Below are 16,801 nucleotides of genomic sequence, written 5' to 3' on the forward strand. Positions count from 1 at the left end.
CAGGGCTTGGCTTAATGGAAAGAGCATGGGACTGAGATTCAGAGACCTAACAGGTTCTAGTCCCAGCTCTGCCATTAGCCTGCTGTGTGACCTTGGGTAAGTCACTCCACTGCTCGGGGCTGTTTTCTCATCCATATAGTGGGGTAAGACACCTGCTCTCCCTCCCCCAGACTATGGGACAGGGGCTGTGTCTGATCCAATTATAGCTGTCTCCGCCCCAATGCTTTGGTACAGAGTAGCATTTAATAAATTCCATTATTATTTTACTATGAAAACTAAAGCGAGGTACAACATTCTAATGAGGTGATGACCACTGAGAGACTAAGGGAAGGATTACTTTCCGAATAATCCTCATATTCGGCCAGTAGTCTACTGTGGCCCTCAAAACCCTTTTCGGCTGTAGCTGGCTATACACTATCTTCTTTACTAGCTAGTGTTTGTTCCTAATTAATTACATCCTGTTTTTACGGGACCATTTCCTCTCAACTGGTCTAAACCCCTTCGAGTATTTCATGATCCCAACTCCTGCATAAATCAGCAATAAAGATCCCATATAAAACACTCCAGGGAAGACACTGAGATATTGACGACTTACGTTGGCTTGGGTTAACTTTTCACAAAGCCAAATTTCTATCAGACCAATTTCAGAAATGTTGGGTTTACATATACAGAATTTGTACAAGGGGATTTTTAAAATTTAAAAAAGCTATTCTTGGTTCAACCCAATACCCTAAAACCATGTACTTTAAGTTTAAACACTGCATCTGTACCTACCAAGTCAGCATCTAAACCATAAAGGCAGTGCCTGGTGTTTGGATCATGGTCTTTCTTTGCTTTCTCAGATCTGATAAATTCCATGATTTTATGCTCTCCTTCTCCTGGAGTCTAAATATAAAAACAATAAAAAAACTGACATAATTTGCACAGTATACTTTTAAAAAATACCTTATACTATTAAAAAGGCAATAACCTCATGGCCTGATAAGTAGATAGTGACTCCTTGCCATGACTTGTCTGTAGAAATCTTCATATTTACAAAATACTTCAGATGTTCATGTAACCTGGCCATGAATTCAGTCCCTGCAAATACAAATTCAAGAATTGCGATATCAAATACAACAATTGAAATGGGAAGCCAGGGGCAACTAACAAACTAAAAAATAATCAAACAATGGTATTTATTGAGCACAGTGTGTGCAGAGCACTGTACTAAGTAATTGAGAGAGCACAATATAATAGAGTTGGTAGACTCGATCCATGCCCACAAGGAGCTTACAGTCTAGAGAGGTGTGACAGTGAAATAGTAGAAATGGCAGAGTGTAAGTTATAAACATAGGGCTGAGGGAAGGGGAAAATATTAAGTACTTAAGGGATACAGATCCGAATGTATAAATGATGGGGAGGGCAGATAGGGAAAATGAGGGCTTAGTCGGGGGATGATCTCTTGGAGCAGATTTGATTTTAGAAGGACTCTCAAGTTGGGGAGAGTGGTGGTCTGTCAGACAGGAAGGGAGGGAGGAGTTTCAGGTCAGAGGGAAGACATGGGCAAGGGGTCGGGAGCGAGTCAGCTGAGATCAAAATACTGTAAGTTGGTTGGTGTCAGAGGAGTGAAGCGTATGGGCTGGTTTGTAGTAGGAGGATAGGTAGGAGGGGGAGAGCTGGTTGAACGCCTAAAAGCCGATAGTACGGAGTTTCTGTTTGATGTGGAGGTGGATGGGCAATCATTGGAGATTTTTGAGGAGTACGGCGATATGAATGGAACCTTTTAATTGATCCAGGCAGCAGAGTGAAGTACAGACTGGAGTAAGGAAAGATAGCTAATACTGATGCAGTAGTCTCAGTGGGATATGAGCCTTGCACATATTAAGTGCTTTACAGAGACCACAATTAACATTACTATTATTATTATTACTGAGTAGTGCAGGTGGTAATCATTTGAATGTAAAGCAAAACGGGGATTCTAGAGATGTTGTGAAGATTAAAAATGACACAATAGAAAGAGGTCACTAATATGCATGAACTTAGTGGCTGAAGTTCATAGTTCTGCAAACGACCCTGGTTGATTCAGGAAACTCCAGATGGTAGAATTGATTCTGCACTGAGTTTTGAAAAGCCACTGACAACTACCTTTGGGTTCTCGAGGGAGCTCCTCATGCACAGGTGGGCCACTGCTGAATATTTAATAGGTGGAAATGGAGAGAGTATGGAAAAGACAAAAAGAGGGTAAGTAGAGATTCCTACTTCATTTTAATTACCCCACCCCAGAAGGGTTAAATTAAACTGGTGGCTTATATGCTCTGCATGCTTGTCTGCGTTGATTTTGTCAGTTCTTTTGGACACCTTGCTTGCAACTCCCTTCCCCATCACATCTGACAGTTCACTGCACTTCCCACCTTCAAAGTCCTTCAGGCATCTCATCTTCTCCAGGGGGCTTTCTCCAATTAATTTTTATCCCTCCCAACTGCCAACACTTCCATACTCACAACCCATGTTGCATTTATCTCTCTTAACTCACATACCCTATCGCTTAAGCACTAACTTACATACACATTCCCCTTTTCCTTCCTAGTCCTATCTGTAATATATTTTAGTGTCTGCTTCCGCTACCTTATAAACTCTGCTACATATAAACTCCTTGAGGGCAGGGACTGTGTCTTGCCTACCCTGTTGTACTCTCACCAGGGTTTAGTACTGTACTCCGAATACAAAGTAGGTGCTCGGTAAATTGATTGGCAATATGACCTCCTAGAGAGGAGGGTGAATCCGCCCTTAAAAAAATGGGGATTACCAATGTAGGTCATCCACCTAACCCAATCTCTGACCCTTCCCACCCTGGGACAAGAATCCCTGTGCCTCTCAGCCACTGCCCCCCTGAAACCTTCCCCCTCCCCCATATAGGGCTATCAGGGAAAGAATCCCTTCACTGTTGCCAGAGATTTGACTGGGGTCCTAAAGGGACAACTACTGAAGCTCTTTCTTCCCCTTTTATTCCTCTACTCTTACATCCAATTAGGACATCTAAGTGGATGGAGTCCTGGCCTCTGCAAAATGAGAAACAAGGTAAATGCCATGAGACACCATTATGTAACGAGATACCATATTTACTCACATAATTGCCCACTTTTGCAATCTAAAATTGGGGGGTTGGGAGTGCTATTATGCAGGGAATTACTTTTAGTAACATGGGGAGCAGATTATAACAAGAGGAAAAATGAGGGAGGGAGGGAAGGAAGGACAAAGGAAATACAAGAAGACATTTGAAATGGCTTCTCTTCTAGTAGAAGTAGTAATAATAATAATAATGATGGTATTTGTTAAGTGCTTACTATGTGCAAAACACTGTTCTAAGCATGGGTGGGAGTGGGAAGTCAGGTTGTTCCAAGTGGGGCTCACAGTCTTAATCCCCATTTTACAGATGAGGGAACTGAGGTACAAACAAGTTAAGTGACTTGCCCAAAGTCACACAGCTGACAAGTGGCGGAACCGGGATCAGAAGCCATGACTTCTGACGCCCGCCCGTGCTCTTCCCACTGAACCACGCTGCTTAATAGTACTTATTAAGCACTGTACTCTCCGAAGCACTGCACAAAATAGCCACTCAATGAATTAATCCCCCCCAGCCCCGTGTTGTCAATGTACTCCCCCCTGAATCAGCAAGCTCATTACTTTGTCCCCTTCTCACCCTTCCGTCCCACCTCTTCTCTGCTTACGTTTATGTCTTCCCAAAATAATCTTTTATTTCCTCCTCAAAAATCATGATGGGGCAATTACATGTGAGGGCAACAATGCAAGTAAATACGGTATCCACTGGGGAAAGGGAAAATCCAACCCAGAGAAAACTGCAGCCGAAAACAACAGAAATGAAAAGTGTTTTAAGAAGTCAATTCCAAACCTCCTTCTAGACAATTTCTTCTGATAGAGTTCTCTGTCCCCAATGGGTGCTCAACATATGGTGGTGATGGAACCCATTTCTTTACCTGGTGTAATACAGTTGGAATCAAACCTGGCTTCTGTGGGGAGGGTCTCTCCCTTTTCTATAGCCTTTTTGATTTTGTCTTCTGCCTCTTTTGCTGACCTAAAAGATTCAAAAAGAATGGCATTCTGAAAAAGCAATAGTAGTCACTAATTAAAATGAGACATTTGGGGGGAAATTTTTCATAAAACAAGAAGCCTGAAGAACTGCTTTTTAAAACAAAAATTCATGAACCCTTGACCCCATTTCATTAGTGTTCAAAATATTATTTCTCCACATAAAGCGGTAAAGCGAGCATCACCACTGACTATAAATATTTAGATATTATATTATGCGGGTGAGGGGATACCATGCCTTTCCCCCCCCATTAAATCAATAAATACGATTGAATGAGTGAATGAATACTACAGTAGAATTGGTAGACTGCCCATAATGAATTTACAGTCTAGAGGACTGTTAAAATCAGCTGAAGAGGCCTTCCACAGACTAACAGTCTGCACACCCTCCTACAAAAGGGATAACACTGGACTCAATAATAACTGAAACAATTATAAAGCCGGACTCACCAAAAGTAAATCATTCCAATCGTGCCAGAATTCAAGAACAAAAATGTAAAAAAATCAACATTATTTCCCATTTGGTTTCAGCACATTTTCAATGATATCAGATTGGCATTTTCATAAATAAAGCTAATGCAGTCACAAGGGGATATACAGCACTACTGATCTATGACGCAGAGAAGGACAATGATCAGAATAAGCCATATCTCCTTTTCATGTGTCCATCCATCCAACAACTCAGATTTAACATACCCAAAACAGAACTTCATATCTTCCCACCTAAACCCTTTAATGTAGAAAGCACCACCGCCCTTCCTGTCTCACAAGTCCATAACGTTAGCATTATCCTCGACTCATCTCTCTCATTCAACCCACATATTGAATCTGTCACTAAATCCTATCGTTTCAATCTTTACATCATTGCTAAAACCCACTCCATCCAAACTACCACCACGTTAATCCAGGCACTCATCCTATCCCTCCTTGATTATAGCCTCATTGCTCACCTCCCTGCATCCTGTCTCCTCCCACTCCAGTCCATTCTTCACTCTGCTGCCCGGATCATTTTTTCCACAAAAATGTTCAGGTCATATTTCTCCACTCCTCAGGAACCTCCAATGGTTGCCCATCCACCTCCACTTCAAACTCCTCACCATCAGCTTTAAAGCAGTCAATCACCTTGCCCATCCTTCCTCACCTTGCTGCTCTCCTACTACAACCCAGCCTGCCCACTTCACTCCTCCAATGCCAACCTATTCACTCTACCTCATTCTCATCTATCTCACCACCAAATGCTCACCCATGTCCTGCTTCTGCAATTACCTTCCTCTTCATAAGCAATAGACAGTAACTCTCCTCATTTTCAAGTCTTATTGAAGACACATCTCCCCCAGAAGTCTTCCCTCACTAAGCCCTCATTCCCACTCCCTTCTGCTTCGCCCATGCACTTGGATTTGCTCCCTTGATTCACCCCCTCTCAGTCACACAGTACTTATGAACATATCTACAACATATTTATTTAGATTAATGTCTGCCTCCCCCTCAAGACTGTAAGCCCCTTGTGAGCAGGGAAGTGTCTACCAACTCTGTTATATTGAACTCTCTCAAGCACTAAGTACAGTGCTCTGCACATAGTAAGTGCTCTATAAATACGATAGACTGACTGATCGATCCCACTGGTCAAACTTGGAAAAGGCCCCTGGAAACTCTTGGGAGCTGTTCCAGGGTCGCTTGCAGGTGTCGTACAGAACTTAACTTTCTCCACTTTATACAAGCATATTTCCATTTTGTACCTATCCCGACAGCGGCTCCACGGAATGATGACAAAGTATGGATTTACACATAGAACTTGGCCACGTGTGGCTCCACCCTTGTCTGTGTGACCTTAGGCAAATCACTTAACTTTTCTGTGCCTCAGTTACCTCATCTGTAAAATGTGAGCCTCACGTGGGACACGGACTCAACAAATGCCACAGATATTAACAGATACCCCAGGTGGGTGGGACTGTTCAGCCCAGTGAAGAATGACCCCTGAGGACAGGATCCAGGGTCTCTCCTCCCCAGGGGAAGGGAAGGGAGGGAAAGAAAGGGGCTCTGAACTCCGACAGTGGCTAGGAGCTGGCCTCCAAAATCTTCTCAGAAGAAGATTGCCCCCTCAACCACCTGCCCTTGTCTGGATATGCCCTACTCTGATGCTCCTGTTTTTAATAATAATAATAATAATAATGATGATGATGATGGTATTTGTTAAGCGCGCACTATGTGTCAGGCAATGTACTAAGCTCTGGGGTGGATACAAGCAAATTGGGTTGGACACAGTCCCTGTCCTACATGGGGCTCAAAGTCTCAATCCCCTTTTTACAGGTAACTGTAAAAAATCCCCTTTTTGAGGTAACTGAGGCACAGAAGTTAAGTGACTTTGCCCAAGGTCACACAACAGACCAGCGGCAGAGCCGGGATTAGAACACATGCCCTTCTGATTCCCAGGCCCATGCTCTATCCCCTATGCCATGCTGTTTTCTGTCCCTGTTCTGTTTAGTTACATAGAAGACAAATTTGTATCTTCTTTGACTGCTACTACTATTCTTAGGGTTTTTTAAAATTTATTTCCTTTTACTCTAGTTTTCCAAAAAATACCACCCCGCCCCACCACCTCCACCCCCCAGTCATGACAATGCCACTCTGAGGATTATCCTTATGACTTACCAAATAATAATAATAATAATGATAACAATAATAATTGTGGCATTTGTTAAGTGCTTACTATAAGTCAAGCACTACATTAAATGCTGGGGTAGGTACAAAATAATCATATCTCAAAGAGGGCTTACAGTCTAAGCAGGAGGGAGGACACAGTGAATCCCCATTTTGAAATGAGGAAACTGAGGCAGAGAGAAGTTAAGGTCACACAGCAGGAACATTGCAGAGCCAGGATTAGAACCCAGGTCCCCTAACTTCCAAGCTAGCGTTCTTTCCACTAGGCCAGGGTGCTTCTTTACGTTGAGGGCACAGTGAGATCTCCTATTGTTGAAGTCTGAGGGATCTTTTGTTCTGGGGCAACACCTGTTGTCTTCACTAGCAATCTCGCAGTGCCAGCTAGAGGAAATAGGGTGGCCAAGTGAGGAAGTGTGGATGACTCACCACAAACCATCACCACTACTACGATAAACAACTTCACTGCATGACCTGCTGGAGAGAGATATACCTCGCCTACTTAACCAATATTGTCTGAGCAATGTTCACCCCAAGCGGCAAAGGATAAAAAAAAAAGAGAAAAAAAGGTGGGCTACTCTATTTTCATGAGCAAATAGGGAGAGTTTAGAAGATATTCTCTCTCAAAGACATTCACATTCCTAGAGGCAGCTTCATCACTGTCAGCACCATCTTCAAGCTGAGGGATCAATCGTTTTTAATTCAGCATGGCGTAGTGGATAGACCACGGGCCTCGGACTCAGACGGTCATGGATTCTAAGCCCGGCTGTGCCGCTCATTTGCTGTGACCTTGGAAAGGTCACTTCACTACTCTGGACCTCAGTTCTCTCAACTGTAAAATGGGGATCGAGACGGTGAGCCCCACGTGGGACAGGGGCTGTGTTCAACCCAATTTGCCTGTATCCATCCCAGTGCTTAATACAGTTCCCGGCACATAGTAAGTGCTTAACAAATGCCATCGCTATTATTATTATTATGATTAAAGTCTACTGTGCTCAGAGTATTGTACTAAGTGCTTGGGAGAGATTCTACTACCTAATTTATTGGGTGCCTTACTGTGTACAGGGCACTCTGCTACGCAGTGGGGAAAAAAAACCTTGGATGAGAATTAGATATGGCTCCTGACCTTAAAGCAGCTCAGAACCTACGAGTCAGGCCAGGGAAGGAGGTTAAAGAGGGAAACCTAAGGAGACACTGAAATAATAAAAACAGAAAAACAGCAGAAAATAACAAAGATTATAATAAATACGCAAGAGCAGTAGAAACCTGCAACTAAAGGAGCAGGGCTTCAGGTTACTCATCTCTCAGGCAAGGCCGCAAAGAGTCCAACAACTATCAGAGTCACAGCCTTCCCAATGCTCTAAAAGTAGGGAACGAGTGCTGCTATCACTCTTTCTATCCGCCCTGCCGGAGGAGCACTGGATGGGGCAGCCAGGGGGCAACCTCTCTTCTGGGAAGTGTGGCCTGGTGCTCCGAAGACAAGGAGGCCACTTGCTGCCATTTAGGCTTATCCCCACCAGGCTGGAGGAAGCCCAGGGGGTGGGGATTTTCATAAACTCCTAAAGGGTGTAAACTGGGCCCAAAGAAAATCCCGCACGGCCAGGGGAAGGCGGCATCCGCTGAAGTTTGCAGGTGGGAGGCTAAAAAACAAAAGAAAGCACTTCTTTTCTATGTGCGATAGGTGTGTGAATTCATTACTCCAGAGAGCCCGGGATCTCTGCTCCCCTGGGGCTGAATCGACCACCACATGGACTCTGGAGCTCTCCTCCCAGTCGGTGGTTCCTTGGGCTGCCTGCCTTCCCCCCGCCGCCCCCGTTTCCAGGCTAGCTCTTTAGCAGCCTTTTGGCCACCGACCGCCGACTTTAGCGGCTTTTTGGCCGCTGACCGCCGACTCATCCATGCCGAGACCACCCCCCTCTCCCGGGAAGCTGAGCCTTGTCATCGCCCAGACCCTTGGAGCCATTACCTCGTGGGCTTGGGATCTCTGCTCCCCTGAGGCGCAGCCTTGGCCCGCCCAGCCCCGATTCCCGACAAGCCCCCCTTCGCCTGCCGCTCGCCGACTCATCTGCGCTTCCTCCGCCTCCACCGGGGAGCTTAGCCTCGGATCGCCCAGACCCGCGCCCGCCTCAGCCTTTCGCAACCTGGACCTCCGCACCCCCGCTCGGGAACTCCGACACTAAGGATCTTCACCCCCACAGACCCCCAGCCACCAGCTTCCAGTCCACCCACCCCCGCTCAGGCCCGGGGACATTGCGCTCCCCTTCTCGATCCTGGGGACATTGTGCTCCCCTTCTCGGCCCCAAGGACATTGTGTCCCCCTGCTCGGGCCCGGGGACATTGTGCTCCCCGACCGCTCCCCCACTCCGCCCGAGGCGGCCATTTTGGGAAGGCCTCGCTCCCTCTTCCCTCTTGAGGTGATTCATCTCTCCCGCCCCCGCCCCGGGCGACGACGTCCTTGTTCTCACCATGTTACCTTACCTTAGCCGCCGCCTACGGCCGCCACCCACCCCGGACAACCTCAGGGCCCCCCCGCCGCCACAGGGTTATTTGGTCATGAGCTCTGGGACTCTCTCGGCCGCTGGCCGCTTGACTTTGAGTCTGATCGGGTAGGGTCGGCTCGTCCCCCGACCCTGGTCATCGCCTGCTTATTAACACTATTGTAGTGTGCCTTACTGTAGCATGTTGCTATATTAGCGATCTCGCTTGTTATTGTTTATTGTCGTCAGACTTTGAGTCTGATCAGGTCGCCCCTTAATCGAGTCTACCCCCGACCCTGGTCATCGCCCCTTTTATTAACACGACTATATTGTATCATACTGAGTCATGTTGCTATATTAGCACTACCGTATTGTATCATACTGTATCATGTTGCTATATTACCGATTTCGTTTATTACTGTTTATTGTTGTCAGTGCTGCCACCTACCTCTCTGGCCTTGCCATGTCCCTCCTCACCCCCTCCCCCTTCCCGCCCCTTCCAATCCTCCCCTTCCCCTTCCCCTCTCTCGCTCAGCTCTTTCCCGCTCTCTCCTCTATCTCCTCCCCCCCTCCTCTCTCCCGCCCTAGAACCCCACTTTACCAGCGCTACCCCTCTTCCCCCTCCCCCTACTCTTCCCCCCACCAAACCCCCTCTTCACCCCCTCCCCCCTTCTCTCTTCCCCACCCATGCCCCATCCCAGTCCTCTTATCCCACCGCCACCCCTCATCCCCCTCTCCTCGTCCAGGGCCCCGCCACCTCCTTCCCATCCAAACCCTCCCCTCCCCCCGCCCTCCCCCCCTTCCCCCCCTTGCACCCACAGCTACTTTCAAGTGTGGCCTCTGGAACCCCCGCTCTATTACAGGTAAACTACCTTTCATCCATGACCTTTTCCTCTCTCGCTCTCTCCTCCTCCTCGCCCTTTCGGAAACGTGGCTCTCTCCCGAAGACACGGTCTCCGCCGCCGCTCTCTCCGGCGGAGGCCTCTCCTTCTCCCACTCCCCCAGATTCACCGGTAAGGGAGGAGGCGTCGGCTTCCTCCTCTCGCTCCGTTGCCACTTCGGCACTATCCCTCCTCCCCCCTCCCTCTCCTTCCCCTCCTTCGAAGCCCATATCATTCGCCTCTGCCACCCCCTCCAGTTACTTGTCGCCGTCATCTACCGCCCTCCCGGTCCCACCTCCGACTTCTTCAACCACCTTGACCCCTTTCTCACCTTCCTCCTCTCCTTCTCTCTGCCCACTCTGATCCTCGGAGACTTCAACATCCATACGGATGTACCCGACGACTCCTCTGCCGCCTGCCTGCTATCCCTCCTCGACTCTGCCGACCTCCTCCTCCACCATACCGCGCCCACTCACCAACTCGGTCACACCCTCGATCTCGTCATCTCCTACCGCTGCACTATCTCCTCCCTCACCGACTCTGAAATCCCTCTCTCTGACCATAACCTTCTCACCTGCCTCATCTCTCACACTCCCTCCCCCCGCAAATCTTGGCTACTGCCCCACAGAGACCTCCACTTTCGATCCCATCCGTCTTTCCAATAGCATCTCGCCTCACCTTGCCGCCCTGTCCTCTCTTCCCATTCTCGATGAGCGGGTCTCCGCTCTCAACTCCACCCTCTCTACTCATCTCGACTCTCTCACCCCCCTTTCCCTCCGCCGCTCTCGCTCCACTAACCCACAGCCCCGGATCACCTCCTCCGTCCGCCTCCTACGCTCCTATGCTCGAGCTGCTGAGCGCTGCTGGCGAAAGTCCAAGCACCAAGCCGACCTCACACACTTCAAATTTATCCTTTCCTGCCTTAACTCTGCCCTCTCCTCCGCCAGGCAAAGCTTCTTCTCCTCCCTCATCGACACCCATGCCCGTCACCCCCGCCGACTGTTCCGGACCTTTAACCCTCTCCTTAGGCCCCCTGTTCCTCCCCTTCCCCCATCTCTCACCCCCAATGATCTGGCCACCTATTTCCTCACGAAAATCAACACGATCAGGTCTGAGCTCCCCAAAGTCACCCCTCCGCCTATCCCCTCCCCCCCCACTAACCCCCTCCCCTACTTTCCCATCCTTCCCTGCAGTATCCTCAGAGGAGATCTCCTCCCTCCTCGCAAGTGCCACCCCCTCCACCTGCGCCTCGGACCCCATTCCCTCTCACCTTCTTAAAACCGTCGCCCCTGTCCTCCTACCTTCCTTAACTTCTATTTTTAACCACTCAATCTCCAAGGGCTCCTTCCCCTCTGCCTTCAAACATGCCCACGTCTCCCCCATCCTAAAAAAACCCGCTCTCGACCCCACTTCCCCCTCCAGTTATCGCCCTATCTCCCTACTACCCTTCCTTTCCAAAATCCTAGAACGAGTCGTCTACAATCGATGCTTAGAATTCCTTAACTCCCATTCTCTCCTAGACCCCCTCCGATCTGGCTTCCGTCCCCTCCACTCTACCGAGACTGCTCTCTCTAAGGTCACCCATGACCTCCTTCTTGCCAAATCCAATGGCTCCTACTCCATTCTGATCCTCCTTGACCTCTCTGCTGCCTTTGACACTGTCGACCATCCCCTCCTCCTCCATACCTTATCTCACCTTGGCTTCATGGACTGCGTCCTCTTACCTCTCTGGCCAGTCATTCTCGGTCTCCTTCGCTGGCGCCTCCTCCCCCTCCCATCCTTTAACTGTTGGAGTTCCTCAAGGGTCAGTTCTCGGCCCTCTTCTGTTCTCCATTTACACTCACTCCCTCGGTGAACTCATTCGCTCTCACGGCTTTGACTACCATCTCTACGCAGATGACATGCAGATCTACATCTCCGCCCCGTCCTCTCCCCCTCCCTTCAGGCTCGCATCTCCTCCCGCCTCCCTCTCCCCCTCCCTTCAGGCTCGCATCTCCTCCCGCCTCCCTCTCCCCCTCCCTTCAGGCTCGCATCTCCTCCCGCCTCTGGGACGTCTCCACCTGGATGTCGGCCCGCCACCTAAAACTCAACATGAGCAAGACTGAGCTCCTCATCTTCCCTCCCAAGCCCGGTCCTCTCCCAGACTTCTCTATCACCGTGGATGGCACGACCGTCCTTCCCGTCTCTCAGGCCCGCAATCTCGGCGTCATCCTTGACTCGTCTCTCTCCTTCACCCCACACATCCTATCCGTTACCGAGACCTGCCGGTTTCACCTCTACAATATTGCCAAGATCCGCCCTTTCCTCTCCACCCAAACGGTACCTTACTGTTACAGGCTCTCGTTATATCCCAGCTAGACTACTGTGTCAGCCTTCTCTCTGACCTCCCTTCCTCCTCTCTTGCCCCGCTCCGGTCTATTCTTCACTCCGCTGCCCGGCTCATCTTCCTGCAGAAACGATCTGGGCATGTCACTCCCCTTCTTAAACAACTCCAGTGGTTGCCTATCGACCTCCGCTCCAAACAAAAACTCCTCACTCTAGGCTTCGAGGCTCTCCATCACCTTGCCCCTTCCTACCTCTCCTCCCTTCTCTCTTTCTACCGCCCACCCCGCACGCTCCGCTCCTCTGCCGCCCACCTCCTCACCGTCCCTCGGTCTCGCCTATCCCACCGTCGACCCCTGGGTCACGTCCTCCCGCGGTCCTGGAACGCCCTCCCTCCTCATCTCCGCCAAACTGATTCTCTTTCCCTCTTCAAAACCCTACTTAAAGCTCACCTCCTCCAAGAGGCGTTCCCAGACTGAGCTCCTCTTCTCCCTCTACTCCCTCTGCCATCCCCCCTTTACCTCTCCGCAGCTTAACCCTCTTTTCCCCCCTTTCCCTCTGCTCCTCCCCCTCTCCCTTCCCATCCCCACAGCACTGTACTCGTCCGCTCAACTGTATATATTTTCGTTACCCTATTTATTTTGTTAATGAATTGTACATCGCCTTGATTCTATTTAGTTGCCATTGTTTTTACGAGATGTTCTTTCCCTCGACTCTATTTATTGCCATTGTTCTTGTCTGTCCGTCTCCCCCGATTAGACTGTAAGCCCGTCAAACGGCAGGGACTGTCTCTATCTGTTGCTGACTTGTTCATCCCAAGCGCTTAGTACAGTGCTCTGCACATAGTAAGTGCTCAATAAATACTATTGAATGAATGAAAGAGTTGTTCAGGTTGAAAACATCAGTGAGTTTAGGCCAACACAAGACCAGTGATTGGGGTGGGGGGGAGAATGTACGTGACACACTGCTAAGCTAAAGGTGGATGCCAAGGACTGCAGCCATCACACTATTCTCCAAGTTTCCCGTTACCTCTGTCGGAGATAGAGTCCTGACCGGGATGCTGAATGGCACTGTTCTGATCGAGAAGCAACATGGCTAAGGGGACAGAGCACAGACCTGGGAATCAGAAGGTCATGGGCTTTAATCCCAGCTCTGCCATTTGTCTGCTATGTGACCCTGGGCAAGTCACTTCACTCTGTGCCTCAGTTACCCCATCCGTAAAATGGGGATTGAGACTGGGAAGCCCATATGGGACAGGGACTGTTTCCGACCTGATTTGCATGTACCCACCCCAGCACTTAATACAGTGCTTGGCACACAGTAAGTGCTTAACAAATACCACAATTATTATTACTATGTGCAGAGCACTGTTCTAACTGCTTGGGAAAATATAATGCACAGAAATAGCAGACAGTTCCCTGCTCATAACGAGCTTAAAGACCTGATAAAAATGGTTAACTGCTTTGGAGTTTACAGCTATATTCACAGACAGCAAATCTTCTGTAGCCCCTGCTGTCCCTGATGCTAGCTCCCTTTCACCGTAAGAAGCACTGTGGCTTAGTGGGAAGAGCACGAGCTTGACAGTCAGAGGTCATGGGTTCTAAACACGGCTCTGCCTCTTGTCAGCTGTGTGACTTTGGGCAAGTCACTTTACTTCTCTGTGCCTCAGTTACCTCATCTGCAAAATGGAGATTGTGAACCCCACATAGGACAACATGATAACTTAGAAGAGTGCTTGGCACATAGTAAGTGCTTAAATAATAATAATGTTGGTATTTGTTAAGCACTTACTATGTGCAGAGCACTGTTCTAAGTCCTGGGGTAGATATAGGGTAAACAGGTTGTCCCATTATTATTATTATTAGCCCATGGGTTCTTCTGGCTGTGCGATAAGGGACAGCACTTTCCCACCAGGTCATTTGGTTGTAGCTAATGGTGGGGAAGCAGGGACGGGGGAGGGAAATGACTGAATGGGATTCTCTAGCTTCACCACAAGCAGCAGAGAATCAGTACCGAATTCGCCACCCTCGACTGCCTACCCTCGAGCCCCTGCTGAAGTGGAAAACCCAGCCCACAAGCTACTACTGATCTGAAAGCAGCACAGCGCAGGTGGGCCCAGAGGAGGACAAAGTGAGGAGGGAACGGTCTACTCTGGGCCATCACGGGGCGTGACTGACGTCAGATTGGGCACATGGATCTGCAGCTCCCCATTTCTATACCGTGGTCGATCGGAACCAGGGACACGCCTGTAATATGACCATAGGATGGCCCATTTGAATTGGCTTCTTTTAAAGCTACACCACGTTAACTGGGTCTTTGTTTAATTTTGTTGCTTTCTACAACAGCTGGCACTGCTGTGTTCATTCCTTTAAAGCGCTTACTATGTGCCAAGCACTGTACTAAACACTGGGGTAGATACAGAATAATTAGGTTGGACACAGTTCATGTCCCTCATGGGGCTCCAAGTCATAACCCCCATTTTACAGATGAGGTAACAGGCACAGAGAAGTGACTCTGCCCAAGATCACAGCAGACAAGTGGAGGAGCTGGGATTAGAACCCAGGTCCTTCTGACTCTCAGGGCCGTGCTCTTTCCACTACGTTATACAGTTATAGTCTATAGTCACACAAGGACTCTCTGAAACGAATCCAAGAAATTCTGATTTATCAGTGAAAAACATACGTTGCTTACCTAAAACGACGTCCACGTTGCTGGTTCATTTTCGCTCTTGGTGCCACCCCATCAACTGCCATAAAGAATACTTTTTTGGGTTTGATAATGCGAAAGAGCACCTCTAAGTAGTGAAAAATGTCACTGAAGATTTTGTCATCAGAAATTCGGAAGTGAACATCATCATCATTAGGGTGGGAGCACTGATGTATGATTCCATTCATATCCAGGTACAAGTTGTCAAATTCCGGAATCTAAAAACAAAATCAACGAGTCAGTTTAGTTTTAACTGGAAGCAGAGTGTTGAATAAATCAGAGTACTGTCCATGTTATGTATGCTTTCATTCCTTGGAGGGCTTATCCACCGCCTCGGCTTCAACTGTGTGGAAGACTCCCAGATCTACCTTGTGAACCCTCACCTCACTCCTTTTTGTGAATCTTCAAATTCCTCCTGCCCTCAGGACACCTCTACCTGGAAGTCCCAAGCGCCTCCAGATCCATATTGGTCCAAACTGAACTCCTCATCTTCCTTGACAGCCTGCTTCCCACCTCACTTGACAACACCACTATTTTCTTCATCTCTCACGCCTGGAACCTTGGCTTAACTCAACGCTTCCTCTCTTTCAGCTTTACATTCAGTCTTTCATGAAATCCTGTCAGCTCTTCCTCCACAACATTTCCAGAATCTGTTCTTTCCCCCCATCCAAATGGCTATCACATTTGATGGTGAATGCTTTACTCGACGCCTTACCCCCTTCCTGCCCCTAACCTGGAACCTCCTCCCTCTTCATATCTGATAGAGGCCCCTCTTCTCACATTCACATCTCCTCCAAGCGGCTAAGAAAAACCCAAAACCAAATACTTGGGCCCACTGTCAGAGGCCTGAGAGGTGGATGACTATCACTAATAATAATAATGTTGGTATTTGTTAAGCGCTTACTATGTGCAGAGCACTGTTCTAAGCGCTGGGGGAGATACAGGGTAATCAGGTTGTCCCACATGAGGCTCACAGGCTTCATCCCCATTTTACAGATGAGGGAACTGAGGCACAGGGAAGTAAAGTGACTTGCCCACAGTCACACAGCTGACAGGTGGCAGAGCTGGGATTCAAACCCATGACCTCAGGCTCCCAAGCCCAGGCTCTTTACACTGAGCCACGCTGCTTCTAATCCCAGCTCCACCACTTGTTCCCTGAGTGACCCTGGTCAGTCTTAATCTACCTCATTTGTAAAATGGTAATTAAGACTGTGAGCCCCATTTGGGACAGCCACTGTGTCCAACCTCATTACTCTGTATCTACCCCAGTGCTTAGAACAATGCCTAGCACATAATTACAAGTACCACAAGAAGAAGAGGCCTCCCCTGACTAAGCCCTCATTTCTTCTTCTCTTACTTCCTTCTGCTTCACCTTAGCACTTGGTTTTGCACCTTTTAGGGGAAATAGCATGGTGTAGTGGATGAACCACAAACTTGGGAGTCTAATCCTGGCTCTGCCACTTGTTTGCCATATGGCCTGGGGCAAGTCGCTTCACTTCCCTGTGTCTCAGGTACCTCATCTGTAAAATGGGAATTAAGACTGTGAGGCCCATGCGGGAAAGGGACTGTGTCTAACCTGATTAACTTGGATCTTTCCCAGTATTTAGTACAGTGCCTGGCACACAGTAAGCACTTAGCAACTTCCACAATTATTATTATTATTATTCACCT

The 16,801-nt window shown here is 48.5% G+C and overlaps 1 protein-coding gene across 5 annotated transcripts in view; it reads right to left on the bottom strand.

Annotated features, from left to right (window-relative positions):
- XRN1 (5'-3' exoribonuclease 1) overlaps positions 1-16,801 on the bottom strand; it is a 108,874-nt gene that overhangs the window by 69,287 nt on the left and 22,786 nt on the right. For 4 of the 5 annotated variants that reach the window (XM_029050976.2, XM_029050893.2, XM_029050817.2 and 1 more), the window contains exons 2-5: positions 15,116-15,348; positions 3,978-4,075; positions 971-1,080; positions 775-885 (exon numbers count right to left, since the gene is read on the bottom strand). In XM_029050976.2, coding sequence (XP_028906809.1) covers positions 775-885; positions 971-1,080; positions 3,978-4,075; positions 15,116-15,348 — 552 coding nt within the window. Of the gene's footprint in view, positions 1-774; positions 886-970; positions 1,081-2,127; positions 2,172-3,977; positions 4,076-15,115; positions 15,349-16,801 lie in introns of those variants that run through there. The other variant, XM_029051048.1, reaches the window with a different exon arrangement.

The sequence above is a fragment of the Ornithorhynchus anatinus genome, chromosome 1 (genome assembly GCF_004115215.2).
Source record: "Ornithorhynchus anatinus isolate Pmale09 chromosome 1, mOrnAna1.pri.v4, whole genome shotgun sequence".
Lineage (NCBI taxonomy): Eukaryota > Metazoa > Chordata > Mammalia > Monotremata > Ornithorhynchidae > Ornithorhynchus > Ornithorhynchus anatinus.